Source organism: Brienomyrus brachyistius, chromosome 19 (assembly GCF_023856365.1).
Source record: "Brienomyrus brachyistius isolate T26 chromosome 19, BBRACH_0.4, whole genome shotgun sequence".
Classification (NCBI taxonomy): Eukaryota; Metazoa; Chordata; class Actinopteri; order Osteoglossiformes; family Mormyridae; genus Brienomyrus; species Brienomyrus brachyistius.
In genome coordinates, this window is record NC_064551.1 from 21,665,577 (window position 1) to 21,688,198 (window position 22,622).

Genomic DNA, 22,622 nt, shown 5'->3' on the forward strand with positions numbered 1-22,622 from the left:
CTTATGGGGTGTTCAGGGAGCAATGGAGGAGTGACCTGGTCTGATGAGTCACATCCTGTTACATCACATGGAGGGCTGGGTACATGTGTGCCGTTTAGCTGGGGAAGAGATGGAACTGGGATGGAATATGGGAAGAAGGTAAACCGGCAGAGGCGGAGTGATGCTCTGGACATCGTTCTGCTGGGAAATCTTGGGACCTGGGGTTCATGTGGATGTCACTTTGACACGTACAGTATCACCTACCTAAACACTGCTGCGGACCAAAAATACCCCTTTACGGGAATGGTATTCCTTGATAGCAGTGATAATGTGCCCTGCTACACTATAAAAATTGTTCGGAATGGTTAGAGGACAATGACAAACAGGTGTTCGAGGTGTTGATTCCAAATTCCCCACGTCTCAATTTGATCGGGCCCCTATGGGATGCACTGGACAAACGAGTCCAATCCATGGAGGCCCCACCTCACACCTTACAGGACTTAAAGGATCTGCCGCTAACGTCTTGGTGCCAGATACCACAGGACACCTTCTGGAGTCCACAGATCGACAGGTCAGAACTATATTTCTGGCACAAGGGGGATGTACACAATATTACGCAGGTGGTGTTAATGTTATGGCCGATGGGTGTATATACAGGTGAAAGCAAAGCTTGGGGTCAGAGCACAGAGTTAGCTATTTATGTGGCACCCATGGGGGGGGGGGGTCAAAGACCTTGCTGAGGGGCCCAACAGACACAAGACTATTTTGGCAAGTATGATATTCAAAATGGCAACCTGCCGATCACATCATCAGAGGTCTAACCCACTCGCATGTTGGAGACTCGATTCTTGTCCTAACTCTGTGTCTGGAGTTTGCATGTTCCATCAGTGTTTGATTTTTTTCCAGGTACTTCAGTTTTATCTCTCAGTCCCTGAACGCGCATCTCTATATGCTCATAGTATGTTATCCTGTTTGAGTGTCTGTTTTGCTATGAACTAGTGTCAGCTGCAGGTCACCTGCTCTGTTCCCATGCTTCCTGGGATCGGCCTCAGGCTCACTTTGACCCTGCACTGGATAATAAGTATGAAAGATGGATGGAGGACATTCGACTATGTTTTCTCTAATGAGATGAAGATATAGAATGGCAGAGAAGAGCATTTAGTATGCGAGATGTCAGGTGACTGTGAATAGGCCCGTAAGTATTAAAAGGTCAATTTATTTTTGTTTTGATTAAATAAACGATTCCAACAGAATTATTAACAGCACAAAAAAAGCTTAAGAACTATGTAGATCTCGTGTTATAGTCAGAATGCAACCCTGTGCTGTTTTCCCTTTGGCATTCTCACATGAACAATTCACAATTTTTTATTGGAAACCATTCAGTTTCCTTCACAAAAGCACAGTAAGTTATCGGCAAGGTAAATGGAATCACATCATTCACTATAGGTACAGGGGATTTCAGTGGTATTTGAACCTTATTTTTCATCAGTTAAGGTCTTCATAAAACCCCATCACAATGACATTCATAATGCATGTTTACTTCTCAGAACAGCACTTTGATGAAAGACAGGAATAATGCTGTGGCCTTATAGCTTTCGTCTGGGCACACATTATTTTCAGCGTATTTCCTTATTTCATGAATCATGCTTTATTCAATACTCGTCGCTACAATTTGGGAAACTGAACGGACATGTGACCCTCCGATTGACGACCCACGAAAATCCGCGCCTCCTTCCCACATTGCGGATCGACTGATTGTAAACAAATAAACCGCACGCTCATTTTTCTTTAACTGTCATAGGATAAAAATTTGTAACTAATAACTCATGCACTAGAATATTTACGTTTCGATAGATGGAAGTATTTCTTGTCGTATCATAAGACCTCAATATTTGGTTTAACGTTCTTCGCATCATGTGATGGATCAGCCTATTTTCAGGCTACAGGACAGGAGGTGCAAAATTTTAATTGCGACATTTAAAATGTGGTCTTTATGTTTTATTGTTTTAAAATCGCAAAAGGCAAAATAGACCTCGTGTCGATCATCTGACCCAAAGGCGGACAGATGATAAACCCAACACAAGATGCCAGTGGCAGTTCACCATTTAAACTGGGGAGGGGAGACTGGGGTCAGTTATTCTATTAGGGGGGCAGATGCATTTGACCTTAATGTCCTCCAAGTATCATTTACACTAGATTGCCAGCATTAAGAAGCAAAAAACATTTTTGAAACCCGATACGTACGTTATTTAAGCGATGCTTGCTCTCACATGTTTTTTACAAATATGTAACTCACTCTGATCTCTTGTTTAGACTGTCTTGCTTCTACAAGCTTCATTATTTTTTCTGTCGTTAACCTAGCTTTTCAGCACCTGAAGCCCCGGCGAGATGCCCAGCCTCTCCTGGCTGACCTGACACGCGTAGGGCGGCGGGACCCAGGAAGCTCCAGCCGAGCGTTTGATGCCGTTGCTTAGCAACGAGGGAAACTTACTGTTTTCGGGAGGCTTTCGGGTCGAGTTCGAGCGACCGCCAAGTTCATTTTTAATATTGTGGGTATATGTCTTATAATTGTTAGCGTATTCAAACAATGTCGAGAGCAGCTACAAAGAAAAGAGAGAACTCTTCCAGTCGAGTGGCTTCATCCCAAGGCCTGGCGTCGTTTAAAGAGTAAGCGAGACCCGCAGGTGCCTGCCTGGTTACCCGAGAAACTCTGTGAACGTGTTATAGTAACTAGTAGTTTACTGCGGGTTACTTAGACTACACCAAAAGAACAGTCAGTTAAGAGCCGTCATTAGTACGGGAACTGTTTTACAGCAGTGCAGTTGGAGTTAACTGAGATTGAAAAAGCTGTTCGTAACATCCCAGTTGAGCTTTGACTGTATGGATAAACATGTATAATAAATGTGCACATTAATAGCACCTCAAACGATTTCATCATCGCCAGGTGCGTCTCACCTGGAAAATAAATGTTGAACTGGTAGCCAATAGGATAGTTACGGATGAAAGTTCGTTGGGGCTTCCGCGATTTAATGAGACTTGCTGTCCGGGTTGCCAACTTAGGTCATCAGGCTGGAGTGAAAAGTTCGAAAAGTTCGTGTGAAGTCTGCACACGTTTTTACATGTGTGTAACATTTTATTACCTTAAAAATAGTCTGTAGGGCTTGTAAACCACCCCAACGATTTTGATGTAACTAATTTTAGGTTTATGAAAGAATAGTATAGATGCACCGTAAGATTTCTTGCATGAGTGCATTGAATTTAGTGCTGCACTAAATGCCCTTATATAAAATGTAGATGTAGACTCCCGGTGTGTTATTTTCTGAATCTGATTTGTTCCGGGTGCTAACAGAGCATCGTCGCTGCTGGCCAGCGCCTCCGAGGGATCAGGGGAGCCCCGAAAGGGTCGGTGTTCGGTCTGGCCCGAGTGGAATGACGCCGAGATCAATTTGGAGAAGTGGGATAGTACCAAGGGCTCCAGAGATGGAAAGGCAGGGAAAAGTCCATCTCTGGCGAGTAACAACCCTCGACCTAAATTGCATGAAAGCTCAACAATGCATAATGTCTTCTTTTTGTAAACTCTTCTATGAATGTAGATTACAGAGATGTAACATATATAGTCTTTCGCTTGTGTTTTCATGACTGAAATCGCCCTTCATGCTTCTGCTTATAGACATACATGGGAAAAAATTGAAGTAGCTTATAAACAACCCACCCCTCCCACTGCCAACTGCAGCGTTTCCCTACCCAGTCCTTGGGGAACCACAGCAATCCACGTTTTTGCTTCCTCTCAGCTCCCAGCGCACCTGTACCAGCTATTCGGTGTTTCTGATTGGCTGGGAGCTGGGAGGGAACAAAAATGTGGACTGTCTGGGGTTCCCCCGAGGACTGGGTTGTTTACTGCTTCCTAGTGGATGAGCAGATGTGTCTAAAACAAGCCAGTGCTTTGCAGCAGCCGTGACACTGAATGTTTACCTCGCAGCCCGTCTTCGAGGACCCCGAGGGGAAGATCGAGCTGCCCGGATCCCTGAAGGTCTGCTCCTGGATCCGCCCGCTCGACTTCATTGCCCCCAAGGTGGAGTCCTTAAACAGGCGTCTCAAAACGAAAGGGCAGTCTGTGAGGCAGCTCCAAATTTAGGACTGCATTACACCTCAGTGATTATATCTGTGACCTCACACCACCAGGCTTGGAGGTAGAACTACATCTTCACTCTGTGCATGGAGTTTGCATGTTCTCTCCGTGTTATGTGGGTTTTCTTCCTGTACCCTGTTTTCATCCAACAATCCATCCATGATATTGTAGCTAGGCTACTTGGTGTCTTCAAGTCAGTGTTTCCCAACCCAGTCCTCAGGGACTCCCTGACAATCTACGTTAGCTACGAGTTATGTGTGTGTATGTGCAGTCCCATCCAGGGGACTTGTACCCTATGCAGTCTTGGATAGGCTCTCTCCCCCCCCCCCCCCCCCCCCCCGCCCCCACACTGACCATACTAAGCAGTTGGATGCAAATGGGTGCTACTTAATTTCTTAAGTATGTAGGTAGGCCTGTTAAAATTGACAGTGCGTTTAAAAACGTTTAAACCCTTTCATTCCAGCCACCTGTCGTGGTGGAGAATGAATCCACCTTTGACATCACGTCCGCCAACGAGCATTTGCTGTGCAGCGAGGTGAGCTCTGCCTCCTTAGAATCACACACGGTATAGTTATTCCTCGTCTGGTGCCCTATGGATGTCAGCACACCTGCTTTACCTTGTTTTTTTAGGCTCTCATGCAGTCAGTTGGTTTAATACCCCTGAGACGCAGCTCTGCTGATGTTACAGTCTGGTTCAGCTCAACAATGTGTCCACTTGTGCATGATGACTGCAGTTAGTGTCGCTTAGCCACAATGCGCAATAATGTCATCTGGCCTCAGTTGCCTCTGTCTTAATTTTATTCCCTCATCTTGCCATGTCAAACTTTGGTGGACTTTGACGTATTTTCCCTCAAAGCTCATAAGGCGGATAATCAGCGAAATCTACATCGTGTGGAAAGTCTGCAGCAGAGATGCCAAAGAGGGCGAGTGGGATTCACCAGAGCCCCGTGACCATGCATGGAGCCCGTGGGAACACATCTACTCTCTCTGCAAGGCATCCAAAGGCCACATGCCCCTCTACAACCCCTACGGGAAGTACGTGGTTCGACTCTTCTGGATGGTGAGCCCCGGCCTGCGGTTCTTTTAGCCAAATCCTTCTGCTGAAGCCTGTAATTTATCAGTTTCTTTCTTAGATGTTCACTGCCGTCCCTAACCCTGTTGCAGCTAAACATAATTGACTGTAAGCTAGCATCTTTTAAGAAAGGCAGCTTGTGGAGGCATCTTCTCTGTCATGCTTTTCTGAGCGGTCTCATGTTGGGTTGTTGGGGGGTGGTAGAGGAAAGCGCAACCCCCAAATGTCCAATTTGCACCGCAGCGGGCCTGGGTAGTGGGACTTCTAATAAACACCTTAGCGATTGGAGCCCTGAGCCCGGTTTGTAGGCTAATAAACTGAGCAGCACGACTGATTATCCGACGGAAGCTTGGCACTGCCGACTGGGGACTGAGCTTTTTGCCCTGCCTATAATCTAAGGATTACTGGATTGATGCAACAAGGGAGAAGGGTCTTACTTATGAGGGGAAATTCAAAATATGTGCAGAATGCATTAAAATGCACTGTTATTCCGAGCTATGTTTAAAATATAGGAGGAATCTAGCTCTACCATTCTAATGTCTGGTAAGCGCAGCTGAAAATCTTACTTGAACTTCTCTGCAGTTTTACCTCCTTACTTTGCCGTTTCCTCTGACTTTGTCCTAATTTTGTCTCAGCCAATCAGCTCAGTTTTCTGAGCCAATCAGCACAGCCCTCAGCTCACTGCTCAGTGCCACCCATATTATCCCATCCATAGCAACACCTCTCTCTTTATACCAATGTTATCTCATTTTACTGGTCAGGCTCCTCTCTGGATTTTTGCTACGATTAACTCCCATAGTTCAAAACCATGTGATTATGTGAACCGGTGTTTGTAAAAAGCTCTGTGGGTCATTTTCCAGCCCAGTTGCAGGTTCACCTCACTCCAACCCTATACCAGATAAGTGATTAGACAAGATAGATGGAAGAATGTAATTCAGACTTGATATGAACACAATTAGCTCCAAAACTAGTGATCATAATGCTGTGCTTATTAGAAGAACTAAGTACAGGAGCAGATCTGGGTTGGTGTAACATATATTCAGCCTTTTCGCTTTCCATGTAGTGTTTTCTCTCAATAAACTAGGAAGATTTTGACAGTATATTCTCTAGCTTCCACCCAAGTTGGTTTTAGTGACATTCTGCTTTTAATCTTGACAGTTTATTAAAGCCTTATCACTTTGAAAAAGGCAGATATATTTAAATTACTCTTGTGAAACTCCTTTTTTTTCATAGTATGTCATCAATGATGCATCTTACATTATGTCTCCGTGTTTTTTTGTTTTTTTTTTTTAACCACGAATTTGCTAAGGAGGTTGATTTGTGGTCATGCTCCAAGGCAAGATTGGTGACATGGGTACTTTATAAAATACTCCCAAGTGTATCAGCCATGAAGTCAGGATGGCATGTGATTTATGCAGCGGGTTGCTCAGAGCTATGCATAATAGGACACACCTTCAAACCGCACACATTCATTTTTTTTTTGTCCAGCGGCCAATGTGCTGTCATAAATAGACAGTTATGACGAGCGGTGATTGGGGTTTGCCCACGGCCTTCATGGGTAGGGCAGTCATCTACTTTTGTGCTGTATGTATCGCATAGCTCATATACATATGTACAATTTGATCATAACATTTGCCTGGAAACATCTAAAATTAAGCTAGCTGAACAATACCAGCCTCTGACGATATAAGCTATATATTGCTTAAGTGTAATTTACCAAGAATAAACCCCTACCATGGTAATTTAAATGCAGGTAGTGTCAACCTCTGCTTCTTTGCCCATTCTGACAACATAGATAAGCAGAAGCTCCAGATGACTAGGATCAGCCTGTCCCTGCATATGATTCCCCCTGTTACAGCATGCATTTGCCCGTGAGCAGAGGAGTCCCCATGGATTTCTGACTCGGGTTCGAGCAGGCTCGATTTCTCATTACAGCGTAGACCTGGGCTTCCTGCAGGAGACACCTTGACGGCAATTTGAGTTGCAGCTGTTTCTCTTGCTTGCAGCGCTGGGTTATGCTACCTGCTGCTAATGGCAATTAGCTGCCGCTAACAGTCGGAGCTTCTCCACAGCATGGGCTCTGCTGAGGCGACACGCAGCTGGGGAGCAGCCCCCCAAAATTAGAACTCGTGTCTTAAAACCGAGGAAGAGTCGGGGACCTAATGTAGCGAGAGCGCCTACGACATCCAGAATAGAGGGTTGCAGTTTGATGGATGGAAGCCTTGGAGATGGTGCAGCTGCTTCTGGAATATGGCGTGAAATTTTGGGATGGAGATCCATCACTCCTTAGGCCTTCGGGTCAATAAAATTGAGAGGAAGACTGAGGTTGTTTTTCTGTTTTTAGTCGGCTGCGATTGTCTTTGCTCCCACAGAACATTTCAGGTTCTGTCACTAACATATAAGAATTCAATGGTTATAATACACAGCTATTATGGTACTCAGAGTACCACCAGTGGAGTGCAAAGTCTACAGCTATGTTATCTGCGAAGCTAGAACTTCTTGCTCATATTAAATTGGACTAAACCAGAGTATGTAATGTATATACAACGTAACGTATTTTAGCAAAAGACTTGTTTTTATTAAACCAAAGTTTTAAATGGTTTAAGTGTCATTTGAAGAATGCAGGAAACACTGTGTTAAATCATTCGCTTATATATCTACCGAGTGTAGTTTGAGGTTTAACCCAAAACGGATATCTAGTAATTCACAGTTGTTATTATGTAATGAAAGGGCAAATGGGTCAGCCTGTGAAAGCATCACTGCTCCTTAGGGCTGCTGGAGAAAGATCACCGTGGATGACCTGCTTCCCTTTGATGAGGAAAACAGGCTGCTGCTCCCCGCCAGCACCGTGCATTTCCAGCTGTGGCCGATGCTCCTGGCTAAAGGCATTATCAAGCTGGCGAATACCGAGTGAGTCTGTGGCCCCGACACATGCCAGTTCCATTCATTTCGTTGAAGACTGTTCATTTTTATATTCAACTTATAAAAATTGTATGGGGCTGTATGGTGGCTTAGTGGGTAGTGCTGTTGTTTCACACCTCTGGGACCAGGGTTTCCACCATGTGGACTTTGCATGCTCTCCCCATGTCGTCGTGGGATTTCCTCCAGGTACTCCAGTCCCCCCCCCCCCCCCCCCCCCCACAGTCCAAAAACACGCTGAGGTTAATTGTAGTTACCAGATTACCTCTAGGTGTGCATATCTGAGTGAATGGTATGTGAGTGTGCCCTGCGATGGGTTGGCACCCCATCCTTGGTTGTCCCCTGCCTTGTGCCCGTAGCCTCCGGGATAGGCTCCGGACCCCCTACAACCAGAGGTGGAAATTTCAGGGAATGAAGGGCTTTCTTGTTTCAGGCCTATGTCACTATGTACACATCACAGTAAACCTCCTGTGTTTGGGTTTTTGAAGATGGTATCCTTCTAAATCACTTACCAGTCAGCGCATAGTACAGTAATCCATGCATTAGACCACAGACTAAGCTCAAAAATACATGTACAGTATGTGGCCCATAGGTTATTTTACGTTTTTTTTATGGGGTGTGAGGTTGTAAAATACATTATGGTATTGCACTGTAAAAAATACAATGTGGCTGTTTTAAAATAGATTATTCCCTCTTATCCATAGCCAAAACTAGAGATGCTAGAGATAGACACAGTTAAATACAATATAGGCAGTAAAATGATAAACTAATGAAACTGCTTTTGATTAAATTGTCTTCACTTATTCACATGGGGAACAGCTGGCCGTAGACATATGTGTTGCCGTAAACCACAAACATTGAATGCTGACGGATTATGAAATACGTAACTCTTTAGATATCTCCCAGGATGCATTTAGACAGGCTAAAGAGCCTTGCATTTCATTTAGTCTTTCATGGCTTGTATGTCAGTACCCAGCGTTCCGTATGGTAGCCAGGGAATCGGGAGAGAAATGCGAATGTTTTGGGATGTTAAACCAGTGCATGCAGCAGGTGTATGCGAGGTACGATGGGGCCTCCTGCAGGTCCAACCAGGAGGTCAGACAAAGTACAACGGTGTATGCTGGTCGTCCCCACTAGGTAGATGAGATGGTGCCTTAACTTGGACCAACAGCTAAATAGTCAGCGTTACGGTTGGATGAAGCAGACACTTTTGCCATGTAATTTTGTGCTGTACAGGCCACAGTTGTTTTTTCACGTGACGTCATGCTGGTATTGATTGACACAGCTTGAGGTCAGTAGCAGAGATGATGGCGTCAGAAAGACACAATAGACCCGTGTGTTTTTGGGATTGCAGGTGTGGGTTTTCCAGCGCAGAGAGGGAGTCTGGCAGGGCCTGCCGAGTGGTACACCAGACCCAGCCGGTACAGTGCCTCCGGTTATTAGGTTGGTTAGGGATGAACAGTCACATGACTGTGGGACGTTGAGTGAGGCCCTTAGCCCCCAGCTCCAGGGGCGAGGCACTTTGATTGACCCTGCACTGTAACCCTGTAAGCAGTGGAGAGCAATATGAGGTAGGCAAAGAGAAGAATTCCAGAGTACTGTACTCATGCTCCTCCAAATGACAAATGAAGGATTTGCCGTTTATCATTTAGTGATCCTAGGAGGATTTGCTGGTCTTTTCTCATTTATACGTCACTTAGCACAAAAGTGTCTGTTAAATAAATAAATATGAAATCCACCCATCCATCCACTTATACTGGTCAAGGGCGGGGGAATAAATGCAAATGATGAATGTAAAATGTAATGTAATCATGTGAAGGTGCTTTTGTAGAGTGGAGATCCTTGGAAACATTTCGTTGAGTGTCTGATCTTGAATCGTGATCAGAGGTGGTTCATGGGGTCATTCTGGGCAAAAAGGGTACATATTTGACTCATTCTAGAGAAAAAGCACAGAGATGCCTGTCTGTATTTCTGTACTGTGTAGGGGGGCTGGTCCCTCTATTTTTTTTAAAGCCTGGGAAAATACTTAAGGTGGCAGCAAAAAAAAGAGATCAAGCAGGGAAGGAATAAATGCGAGGTGGTCGAGTGAGATGGTCGGTAGGACGTCTAGACATTTCTGCACTGCAGGAGAACTTAGAGTCCGAGGAGGTGAGTCACTAAACCTGCTTGCAGAGGATGCAGCCATCTTTTGGAAATAAGGTGTGAAATCGTCTGCAGCAGGCTGGAAATGTGAGGGAGGGGCAGCGGAACAGTGGAGGTGCTGAAGACTTCCCTGGGATTATAAACAGCTGCGTCAGGTCATTCTGAAGATCATGATAGCAGAGGCTGAGTGGAAAACAGGAGGTTTCTCCCAGTATCCAAATGGGCCTGGTCCCAGGTGAACCATTTCTACATCACGTAGCCATGGTTCAGACGGAAATAACAAGAAATCATATTTTTCTAGCAGCGCGCTGCTGAACTATGGGTGGAGTGCCGCTATAACTCGGTGGAATTTGCTGGGCTGACTGCGGGCGAGAAGGCCTGCTTAGATTAAGCGTAATGAGCTACGTTCCATTAACTCGCGGTGCATGTGCAGAGCAGGCCTCGCTCTCCTGCAGGCAGGCCCAAGCTGTGAACGAAGGGGAGACGGAACGTGTGCAAAGCTGCAGATTATGTGCAGTATGGCCATCTGCATGCAGGATCACAGTGGCAAGTTACTGTAGGGTGCTGCTCTTGTCTTTTTTATGTCTTTGTGCAGTTTCATTTGTATATTATGTATTGCTATTTTTAATACCCCATTTACACTGAGGCAAAATTTACAAAAAGTTGTTTACTGTTAATTACTTCAATTCTTTTTTTTTGTATAGGAGCTTTTCTCAAGTGCCGTGTAGTCCTGGTTTTGCTCTCCATGAGCACATTAGGTGGCATTTAATTAAAGCACCTTTTCTGTGCGTGTCCGCTGTGACCTTTCCCAGAGTGGGCCCAGGCCAGGCCCGGGAGATGGAGGACTTCAGCATCGTGCACACGCTCACTGGCTGGCTCCCAGAGTTCATCCCGCTGCAGTGAGCCTCCTCGCCACTTGTCTTTGCTTCCTGGGAATGCTTTGCCATCGTCCGTACCATAGGGGCCGGGAGGTGCCATGGAAAACATTTGACCAAACGTGATTATGACCTTACAGGACTAGGTACCTCAGTAAATTGTGGGAATTCCTGACGGAGAGCATCCCAAAGTTTCAGCATGCAGAGTGGCCAGAGGAGGCTCCGTCGCTGAAGGAGGCGGCTGGGAGGCGGAGCTCCACGCAGAGTGAGCACCAGAGCCAGTCACCCACGGAAAACAGAGGCTCAGACGCATTGGGAGGTGGGTGACTGGACCACATGGCGTGTGTGCAGCTCTGGGCTATTAGATGAGTTCTCCCCAAACGCGCTTCATGGGCCGAACGGCCTCCTCTCATTTGTAAATTTCTTATGTACTTAAAATAAAATCTACAAAAACAAGATTATTTTCTAGATTGGGCTGACCTGATTGTCTGGGGTTTATCAAACCATAGTATTAAACTATTCACAGTATTTAATTCATTGAAAGCAATATCAATGTCAGATATCCATTATATTTTCCAATGAATCACCTTGGACACACCTTGTATAGCCTGACACTACCAGATGCACCAGTCAGCCCCATGGCAGTCCGAAATGGCCTGGCCTGGAACGGTGTGCTCACATCTTTAGGCCCGTATTCCACCTGCTTGTGTTCCAGGCGTTGGCAGTATGGCCTGCTCATTAACCCCTGGGTGTCTTTAGTCCTTGTTAATGTCTCCTTCCTCGAAGGGTGGCCTCAGCCAAAGGCTCCCCTGCAGTTAATGACAGTTACGTGCCAACAGTATCGCTGAGGATTTCAGATAAAAATGATGACTGACAGGGAAAAGGCAAACCTTTTTGGGTTTTGGATAGAAAGTCGGGCCATGCTAGCTAGTCTTTCAGAAGCAGGGGAAAAGGCAGGTGAGCCACATGGTCATGCACACGTTCAGGCAGATCTCTGCAGAGGTGAAATATAGCTGTTTTATTTTATATGCATAAAATGCCTCATCATTACACATGTTATATGTATTATTAATTCTCATCTCATATAGTATAGGATGAAAAACCATTCTGTGTTTAGAGTGGGGGGGTGGGCGGGGAGCTTTGAGCTACACCTGTCCCGCGTGCAGCAGGAGTGTCTCTGCACCCTGCAGGGGTGTCATCTCACAGTCCATCTGGAGAGAGATGTCACCCTTCAGACCTCATGCCTGAGTTCCGGTGTAATGAAGGGGCAGCCCTCCAACTGTCTCCCCTGCCTTAAGTGAGTCCGTGGCGCGCGCCGAGGAGAGCACAGACCACCTAAGCCGTCAGCTCAGTCTGCTGTGTAGAAGAGCTATGGCCGCTCATTTAATGAATTGCGTGAGAAATGTGACAGGAGTAGTGGACTGAGGCGTGAGAAAATCCAGATTATTATGAAATATAATTTAATTTGAAGTGATATGACGTATTATATAAAATTGGCTTAGAATTCCATAAGCCTTGAATAAAAATCAACCGGCATGGTTAACGATGATTAAAAAATTAAATCTTAAAAAAATTGATTTGAGACTAATATAAGAGTCCTTTTTTATAACACTGCCTTAATCTAATTTGTTACAATTCAGTAACTCAATTTAAGTATGTCATTCAAGGGTACAACTGCACACTCCTGAGACTGGAATGGAAAATACTTGGTCACACGGCCATTTAATTAATTCCTGTATCATTTAGTGGCATGTTGTTAAGATGAAGGAAGGGATATTTATGGCCAGAATTCCTGTTGTCATGGAAATGAATACTGCCTTCACCAGTTTATTTTATCATAATTGTTTCTAAATTGATTTTGCTTTGCTGTTTTGTCACCATCACAATAAAACTTATCCAATTAGGGAGATGAGAGGTCAGTATGTACTTTGATTGGGACAATTCTTACAGTCGGGGAAAATAACTGTTTTTTTTTTTTTTTTTTAAATCCCTGCTGATTTATCTTATTCTATACCTACTGTAATCCATTTGCTTTATCCTGTATAAGTACCTGCATCAAAATGACAATGGATCTTGAACCCTCAATCTTTCAGTTGCCATATCTAGGCACCTGACCCTCTGCCTTCTAATAACCTTTTAGCAGGCACACAAGCAGCAGTACCACAGATAGTGGTGTGTGCCAGCTACCAGCCACAGTACCTGCTGGAGAAGACTTCAGTATTGGGGCAGATGGTATGGCACGGCTTATATACTCTCTCTTTCTGATGACGTTCTATTTGCAGTCCCTCATGAACAGGCATACCTATCTACTGTGGGTTATAGCGTATTGGACCCATTTAGGAACACTGCTAGTGCTGATATGGCTGTTGAATCGAAATTTAATTCGGCACACTGTGTTCCTTCAGGTAGGCAGCCTCTGTTTAGCTTTCATGTGATATGAGCATTGTAACCTCACAAGGTATCATGGGTCCATCTTCTCAGGCAGACTCCTCGGAAAAGCTGAGGCGATGCGGTCTGTCCCAGTTGCACAGCCACACAGTGCTGGTGAACAGGACGAGGGCCTGTCCCCTTATCACCCCACCCAAACCTCCACCTATTCCACGATGGAAGCTTGTGCGGCTGAGGAAGCAGATGATGCCAACCGACGAGCCCAAAGGTGACGGGTTTCAGCTCCATCAGCGTCGCCGAACGGCAGGCACACCGTTAATGCCATCTTGCCACAGCTCGTAACTTGTTCCGTAAGAGATCAGAATCAGAATGTGGTTTCTAAAACTATGTGAAACATTTCGGTGCTTCATCTAACTCTAAAGCGGACGTTCATTTTGTATCAGAAGTCGGTTGCCAGTGTACATCTGCCGGTTGGACTGGTGTTTCTTCGCAGAAATGAGCGACAGCACTTGTAGCCTTCCTCATTAGCATACCTTAAATATGTACCCAGTTTAGAATGCAGTGTTATTTCTGTCATGTGATTAGTTTGGACGCTGCTTGTTTCCACAGAAACGCCCGATCTGAAACCTGATCGGTTCATTGAGATCTCAAGCCCCTTTCTGAATAGACTAACAGCAGTCGGTAATCCAGAGGTGTAAGTACACAGTGTTTGTTTTTTTTTTTTACTGTTTTTGGTAGACTTATAACCTAAGGCTGCCAGCTCAGGTGTAGGTTGGGGGGGGGTGGGGGTGGGGGTGGTCCTGCTGAAATGCTCCAGCGAAATATTCCCTTATTTCAGTTTATGAGAATTGAGAATCACAACATGAAGGCCATTCTCCTAGCTCTTATTCTGTCTCTAAACTCCTAACCCCACCTCCTCTGCTGCCTAAGCCTATACTGTACCCCAACTCCTAACCCCACCTCCTCTGCTGCCTACCCCTATACTGTACCCCAACTCCTAACCCCACCTCCTCTGCTGCCTAAGCCTATACTGTACCCCAACTCCTAACCCCACCTCCTCTGCTGCCTAAGCCTATACTGTACCCCAACTCCTAACCCCACCTCCTCTGCTGCCTACCCCTATACTGTACCCCAACTCCTAACTCCACCTCCTCTGCTGCCTAAGCCTATACTGTACCCCATCTCCTAACCCCACCTCCTCTGCTGCCTACCCCTATACTGTACCCCAACTCCTAACCCCACCTCCTCTGCTGCCTATCCCTATACTGTACCCCAACTCCTAACCCCACCTCCTCTGCTGCCTAAGCCTATACTGTACCCCATCTCCTAACCCCACCTCCTCTGCTGCCTACCCCTATACTGTACCCCATCTCCTAACCCCACCTCCTCTGCTGCCTACTCCTATACTGTACCCCATCTCCTAACCCCACCTCCTCTGCTGCCTACTCCTATACTGTACCCCATCTCCTAACCCCACCTCCTCTGCTGCCTAACCTTAAACCGCACCCCAACTCCTAACCCACCTCTACTGCACCCCATGGCAGACGCAGCTGCAGCTCCACCCTCGCATCCTTCACCGAACAGGAGGAGCAAGAGGATCAAGACCTCCCACACGTGGGGGTTGCCGGTACATCGGACACCATGGAGGTGGGTGGGCTAGGGACTGAGTGTGGGGGAAGGGGGGAGGCACACATTGCTTGGCCTAATTTTTAGAGATGGCTTTCTGGAGAGATAAAAAATGTGAAATTGCAACTTACCACCATTCTCCCTGGAGACGTGTGCCAGATTCACTGCCAGATCAGTCAGTGTTAAGATACACTCTCTGTCACATCGCTGCTACTAAGAGGGCATTTTATTATGGAATTACACAGCTCTCTCTGACGGGGGGCTGCTGCGCCTCGCAGGTCATCTGTGCTCCCTCCTAAATATGGACCTGTATGGTTTCCTCTTGCGGTTTGAAGGAATTTCCTTTGGATGCATGTATTCTGCAGGCCGGCTCGCCGTTTGGTCACAGAGCTTGTTTCTCAGGAACATCTTCACTGTAGCTAAGATTAAGTGAATTACTTAGACTTAAATTAGACCAATTTACTGCTACCTGGAGGTTCATAGTAGCAGCACATATTTGAGAATGTTTTCCAAAGGGAAGATAAACCTTCACTTACACTGTACGTTCGGCAGAATAATTAAGGACGGTAGCATTCATTTGATTCAAAATGCAATGGCAGGGTATTTTGGTTTGTGTAAAACATTGTGAGACTGATCTTTATTCGAGCAGTTAAATGTCCTCCTGACAAACCCCCCTCCACACCTCATCCATAAATTAGAGGAACTGGGCCTCTGCCTGGTGCCTGTACTGGGACTGGCAGCAAACTGCTGAAGGAAGTTTGTAGTAGCTTAGCAGCGAGATCTGACCGAAAATAACATTGTGCTCTTTTTTACAGTTTCTGTTAATGCTGTTGGGTTTTTTTTGTATTCAAGCACTTAAGCTCAAGTGTGTCACTCATGGGTAGTAATTACCAGTCGGTCAAGAGACTCCCCCTGGTTTTCAAAATTGATTGCGGGGGTTACCCCCCACCCCCACCCCCCTTTTTGACTCGGTAGCTCCACAGATTAATTTCTTTGTAAAAGTAGCTCTCACTGTATGGGTATGTGCTCTAGGGTATGAGGGTATATGCTCTATGGTTTGGTATATGCTCTCAGGTTTGAGGGTATATGCACTAAGGTTTGAGGGTGTGAGCTCTAGGGCAGGGTTCTTCAAATCTGGACCTTGATTCCAAATCCAGGACTCTTTTTCAGCTCTCCCAGGTAGTTAGTTTAATAATTACTGATTGGGCACAGAGGTTTCACACCCGAGTCACAGGTAAAGGAAGGCTGGAAAATCAGCAGTGCCCAGACCTTGAAGACTGTGACTTGAATAGCCCTGCTCTAGGGTATGACTTGCCTTCAGGGACCCCAAAACCTACAAAGATCTGGACTCAGGTTCAAATTCTAACTCCATGCGCCTCCTACTGAAAGTGACCAAGAATGCGTGCTCTTATGCCCTCTCCACTGCACCGCGCACCACGATGAGCGCCTCGCACTGGTAGCACCAAGCGCAGAACCGCCCGGCCCGTATGTCTCTCCAGCCGTCTACTGAGCACCCCGGGCCCCGGGGACATGTCTAATTGCGAGTATCTCCCCAGAATAGGGCAGGGCCCTCCAGTGAGTCAAAGCCAAGAATCCAGCACATGGTTATATAAAGGGAAAGGTCATGTACTCTGGCAGCTTAAAAAGAACAATTAGATTATAACTCATCAGTATATTCATCTCCCTGAGCATCATTACGACCCATTCAAAGGCAGAAATAATTTCCCTCTTGCATAACTTGCCACACATGCACCGGTGTGAGTGACATCATTTAATCGTTGACTAAATGCTGCTTCGGGTCACGTGTCTGGAGTGACTAGAATATCTTTTGTTCCGCGACAAATGCGCTTGATTTTCTTTTATGTGTCTGTCAGCCGATCCACTTTTTCCAGAACCTAAAGCCCTTTCTCTTTTCCAGCTTAAGTAAAGCTGAATAAGATCGACCTGTTAATCAGGTTTTAATGAGAATGTTTTGCTTAGCGTTGAATCTCAGCACCGAACCGGCAAAAGTGCTACACCATCCCTTTAAATTAGCTGACCCCCCCCCCCCAGACCCCTCTTCCAGTCATAACCATGATGCTTAAATGGAAGGGGTTAGGAGCCTGGGCTTCCTGTTTTTTGTTTGCCGTTTATTAATACAACACAGTTTCATGAATTGCATAAAAAAAACACTCGATTGATTTTTAGGTGGTAGGTGGTTGGCGTACTTTACTAGAGTGCTGCAGGTTGTACCTGCAGTTACAGGCAGAATTTTTAGACCCTTGAGCAAGGTGCTTGAACTGAATTGGTTCAGTTAGTTCTCCAAACACAGCTGAATGTACAAAATAATTTTGAGGACTGTCAAAGTGAGCTCGAGATAAAAATATCTTTCAAGCAAACAACTTGATGTCAAAACATGCCTTTTTTTGGAGTATCTCAGCCCTTGAATTACATTGAAAAATAGTTTCACTTATTTTGTTGTGGGTCATTTAAAAAGAGCTGTGTTTTCAGCTGGCCATTCACAAAGAACAATAAAAGAATTTTTTATTCCAACAGTCAAATTTAATAAAACATATGTTCTTAATTGAAAGCCCTTCCTTTGTAATTGATTGGTCATCCAGGTGCAAATGTCCAGACGAATCCCCAAAACGCTCGGCTAAGTACTTCACCCTTTTAAATGACACTTGTACTGCACTCGCTGTGTGCTTCACACGATGGACAGAAGGTGTGTGTGCGCTTGTTTTTGCTGATGTACCTACAGTACGTCTCTTGCTTTTGCGATGTGTGGTGCTGCACTTACTGTCACGGTAGTGAGGACACAGCTGACACTTAGCACTTTCTTTTCTGGCATCTGTACCCACCTGGGATCTGAGCTCCCAACAATAGAAGGAGCAGTGGGGGGGTCAGGGTAGCCGGCGTCAAAACTGCAGCGTGACAAGAAGTACAAGGAGCGCACTTTTCCATTATTTTGCTGCGGGTTTGCTTCAATATGGAGAACATACTGTAAGTGCTGCGATCAGACACCTCGGCACAGCCGAATGATCAGCGATGGGGTACGTTGCTGTCAGCATATCCAGCGTGTCAACCCCTTCTTCTGGAGGAGCTGTAGTCCGGGAAGATATTTGCTTTACATTTCTTGGGCTCAGGGATGCATCTTTGGGCATCATGCTCACATCAAGCACATTCTTGTTCTTCTTGGGGCAGTATGACATTACAATAAAACGTTCAGAGAGAATCAATTTTGAAGAATTAATAGGTTCTGCAGGATATTAGTCCCTTAAGCCACTTCCAGTACTACTCACATCCACTGATTTTTTTCTCAGTTAGACATGGAATTTTCTCATAAAGCTAAGATGGTTCTTCCCTCCTTCTACTGTGTTCCATAGAGATACTACTCTAATTGATTTATCTAGTGACCTATAACTGATAACACCAAACCTATACCCTATATAGCTGTTAGTCATTCCGATCAAGTGAGTTCCACTTCTCCATTGCCTTCCCATAGAGTGTAAGCTTCTGTATTGCTTGATGTGTAAAGTTTTTAATATACTGATCCTGCATAATGGGCTATGAGCCTTGTGCAACCTGTTTTTTTGTGCAGCGATGAATATGTACACTTCTTTTAATATATTTTCAGCAGTGTCGCATTCCAGTCCACCTCGGTCGAGTCCGAGTCAATAACGTATCTGTGACAGATTCAGTCCGAGTCCAACCTGGGGGGCAAGTCCAACAGGAAGCTGAGTCCACTACTGTACTATAGTTGGGTTGCAGAGTCTGACTCCAGAAGTTGAATTCCAGACGATGAATCTGAATTTATAAACCATAGATTAAAAACTATAGATCTAAACAATTTATTTGAGATCATTTATAAGTTGTTTTTTTTAAGAATTAGAAATAATCCACTGCTTCCTGTAGTAATGATTAATTGTACTGTAACGTGACGTCCTGTTGAACACATTTACAATTGATTCTGGAACTCAATAATATGTTAGAAGCAATACGAAGTTCCATTATAAGGCTTTTTTAATTAAACTTTTTATTAAACATACACAATGTACCTGAAGGTAAAGTGCACACAGAACCACGTAACACAATATATGATTTCACTCTCCACACTACAAAAACAACTTATTGCTTTTCAGAAATACAAACACTGTGAACATTTTATGCTTTAAATGTGCATGATGCGGTGTGATTATGATGGTGTCACATCATTTTTACAACTACCTAACTGGAAGCTACAACGAACAAGTGCACCATCATTGATTTTAAAATGTGCCCCAATAACTTAAGTACATAGATAACAATGTGTAGCTGGCTAATGTTTAATGTGTTTAGTCAGAAGTTGGTAAATGACTCAGCATAACACTCCTGTGTCTGAAAAATTGCTGGTTTGATTCCGCTTCCTGCAGATCACCGGAGGAGGAGGGGCCTGGGATATTGCTGAACATAGTTGTTGAACGTTTGTAGGGGCATTAAGCTGTATACGGACTGCACGTGTGTTATTGGCTTGGGTAGAAGATTTTTTGGGTCGCATGTGTTCGAATCTGAATCAGGATTGAGTAAAAATTCACCCAAGTGCATGACAAGTCTGATTTTCAGTTTAAAATAAAATGCCATTTTTGAATCCATTGAAAAGAGGTCATTACTGAAAGATATTAAAAAAGTGTTGGTTAGATAAGTCACTGCATAGGTATATTTTTATTCTGTTCGATGAAGACCATAAGCAAATCCATTTCGCACGCCGGCTGTAGCAGAGAAAAGGAACCGACTGATTGGTAGTACATCCGTCCATGGAACCCTGGCCAATGTGCAGCTTTCAAAGCGAAAACGCTTATTATGGCAACAGACACAGAGTGAAGTCTGAGATGCGAGCTCCGGGAGACGGCGTGATCTTCACAGCCCCTCTGAACGTGACTCATGGTCCCTGTGAGTCATCCAAGGCTCCGGTTTGGGAAGCACGGAGTGAGCTTGTAATTGTCATTCATATTCCAATCGCAGAACTGGGTAATTGCTTCGTAATGAAAGGTTTAAAGGTTTTTTTCTGTTAATTATATTAATAGATGTAAAAGCGAAGCTATTCAACTTTCCACTTCCAAGCCTTCCCTCCAAAGGCCGTGGCAATGTGATATACACTGTTATGTGCTTCTCGCGAGCATGCAGTACTGTGAAAAAGTCTCGGCCAGACAAAAGAAATGTTCAAAGCTATTTATCTCGGTTGTTGTAAGTGTATATTTGCTCAGAACAAAAAACACAATTCAATATTAGAACATGCAAATTGAGTAACACAAAAAATACAGAAATTTCTTCTGTTCTTTAAAACATTACTGATATGATATCCATCACTGATGGATAGCTAGAAAAACCTCTCCTCAGAGGCACCTCAGTTATTCTCTGTATTTGTTACATTTTACCACCAGTTCATAATTAATTTACTTAAATCACTTATGGGTATCGATTACCCATATGAGGTGGTGTAGGAGTTGAGTCAAAAATTCATGGGTGTGCTGGATGTCTCCTGCGAATGCTGAGGTGACTTTAGGAGAGATTTTGAAATGGCTAAACTGACACACATTTTCAAACATAATAACGTAGTTTTACATGAAGATGATATAAAGTCATTTTCCTTGACTGCCTAAGACTTCTGCACAATACATCTTCATGAGAAATTGTTACAACTTTGGAGCAAATGTTTTATTTGCAGCATTTGGCGTTTAGAGAATTCAGTATAACAAATACCATACATACCTTATGAAATGAACGGTACAAAAAACAGAAAAATAGTAAAATGTTTTTTTACTTTCAAGAATATAGTGGTATTATTTGGAGACTATACCATACTATATAGCAGATGCACACACAGAAGTTTACTGCAAATGTTTTATCAAATAACCTTTTATCAACTTTTAGTACTGTAGTTAGTGTCATACCTTTCTGAAAGGGCATAGACCTTGCTTTCTTCAGTATGGATTATTGGAGGTGCCCCCAGGTGCTGGTCACCCGTTTAGTGTGAATCAGGGTTGACAGGCTTTCTTGATGTGCCCCCAGCTGTCAGTTTGTTTCGGCCTACACTGGTGGTATCTCTGTTCGCCCCGGGCGGTTCTGTGTGGCCCTCCTTCTACTCTGACGAGCTGCCGGCATACAGAACAGCGTGGCCTGTTTACATGCTGGGCTCGCGACCTTCGACAGAAGATCGCTCTGGGGAAATAAGTGGTAATACCTGCACATGGACCATGTTCTCCACATTTTGGCTTCTCAGGGAACGGCGGGAGAAGTCAGAAGCGGAGAGGAGAATGTCAGCAGCGGTAAGAGGTCCTGTGTTCTCTTTAATAACACCCTGGAACATCCAGCCATCCACCCACCTTCTCTTCTGGGATCTGGAGGGCCTGTAACCTCTCCCAGTCAGCACAGGTCACAAGCCTGGGCCACACCCTGGCCTGTGTGCCAGTTACCCGGCACCATTCTATTTAATTATCATAATTCCACTCAGTCTTCATTAAGCTAGACAGATAAATAATTAAGTACATTTCCTACACGGCCCGTCCGCTCCTCGTGTGTGCCACGCCCCCTAATTATCCACGTGTGCTTTCCCGATCGTGCCCAGCTGTGTCTGATTATTTTCAACCAGTCTTGTCCTTTTAAGTCCACGTCTTGCCTAATGCCTTTGTCTGTCATTGATGTTTGTCGATGCCTGTATTCCGTCCTGCCCTTGTCCCAATTAAACTCCCGTTTTCCCCCGATTTCGCTTTCCTTGCCTGTTTCCTGCTCGCTCGCTTGCCTGCTTGCCTTACCCCCAGTCAGCAATCATGACATACACATTCATCAAGTTCATTTAAACTTAACGTAATAAATATTTTGCCTACAAATTTTTATATTAAAAATGCTATCCAAGTAAATTCTGTGTGTCTCTTTGGCATTGTTTGGCAACACCTGCAAATGATTTTAGGAGTCAACAGCAGCGATTTCCCTTTTCATTTTGTGGGAGCCACGTGTTTTGGCTTGGTCCAGATTATCAGTTCTGTGGCATCTATCTCATTTGCATCCTCACGCTGATGGATATGTTGGAATTTGTTTCTGAGTGTTTCATACGGAACCTCCTCATTCCCCACCCCCTGTTTTGTCATAATTCACTCAAATCCAGAACTGCAGGATTCTTCATCTACAGCAGAAAAGCCCAAGTGGACCAAGGGGATGAACCCAGTGGAGGCCACGCTGCAGGAGACCTGGCTCGATCTGGACGACTTCGTCAAGTGCTTTCAGTAAGTCCGGTGCTGTAGTTAGTGACACACCAGACTGCCATCGCATGTTTTGTTATGTGGATAACACTTCACATTAGGGGGCACAAGTAACTCAGAAGAGTAAAGTAAAAGTAACTCGATAATTATTCAAGTACAATCCATGAGCAAATATAGTAACTGCATGAATTACATGAACAATTATGATTGATTAATGATTGAACATGGCATCAGAATTTAACTAATACTTAGTTTTTGGTTAATTAATGCATTAAGTA

General features: G+C 44.6%; 1 protein-coding gene across 2 annotated transcripts in view; it reads left to right on the forward strand.

The window, feature by feature from the left end:
- Nucleotides 1-2,343: 2,343 nt before the first annotated feature.
- The window catches only part of adgb (androglobin), a 39,274-nt gene continuing 18,995 nt past the window's right edge, over nt 2,344-22,622 (forward strand). The window contains exons 1-14 of one of the 2 annotated variants that reach the window (XM_048986476.1): nt 2,344-2,646; nt 3,329-3,488; nt 3,959-4,051; nt 4,572-4,643; nt 4,965-5,168; nt 7,951-8,090; nt 11,054-11,140; nt 11,257-11,435; nt 13,257-13,348; nt 13,598-13,772; nt 14,114-14,198; nt 15,049-15,151; nt 21,369-21,414; nt 22,251-22,368. In XM_048986476.1, coding sequence (XP_048842433.1) covers nt 2,567-2,646; nt 3,329-3,488; nt 3,959-4,051; nt 4,572-4,643; nt 4,965-5,168; nt 7,951-8,090; nt 11,054-11,140; nt 11,257-11,435; nt 13,257-13,348; nt 13,598-13,772; nt 14,114-14,198; nt 15,049-15,151; nt 21,369-21,414; nt 22,251-22,368 — 1,634 coding nt within the window. In that variant the 5' untranslated portion in view covers nt 2,344-2,566. The remainder of the gene's footprint in view (nt 2,647-3,328; nt 3,489-3,958; nt 4,052-4,571; nt 4,644-4,964; nt 5,169-7,950; nt 8,091-11,053; nt 11,141-11,256; nt 11,436-13,256; nt 13,349-13,597; nt 13,773-14,113; nt 14,199-15,048; nt 15,152-21,368; nt 21,415-22,250; nt 22,369-22,622) is intronic. The other variant, XM_048986477.1, reaches the window with a different exon arrangement.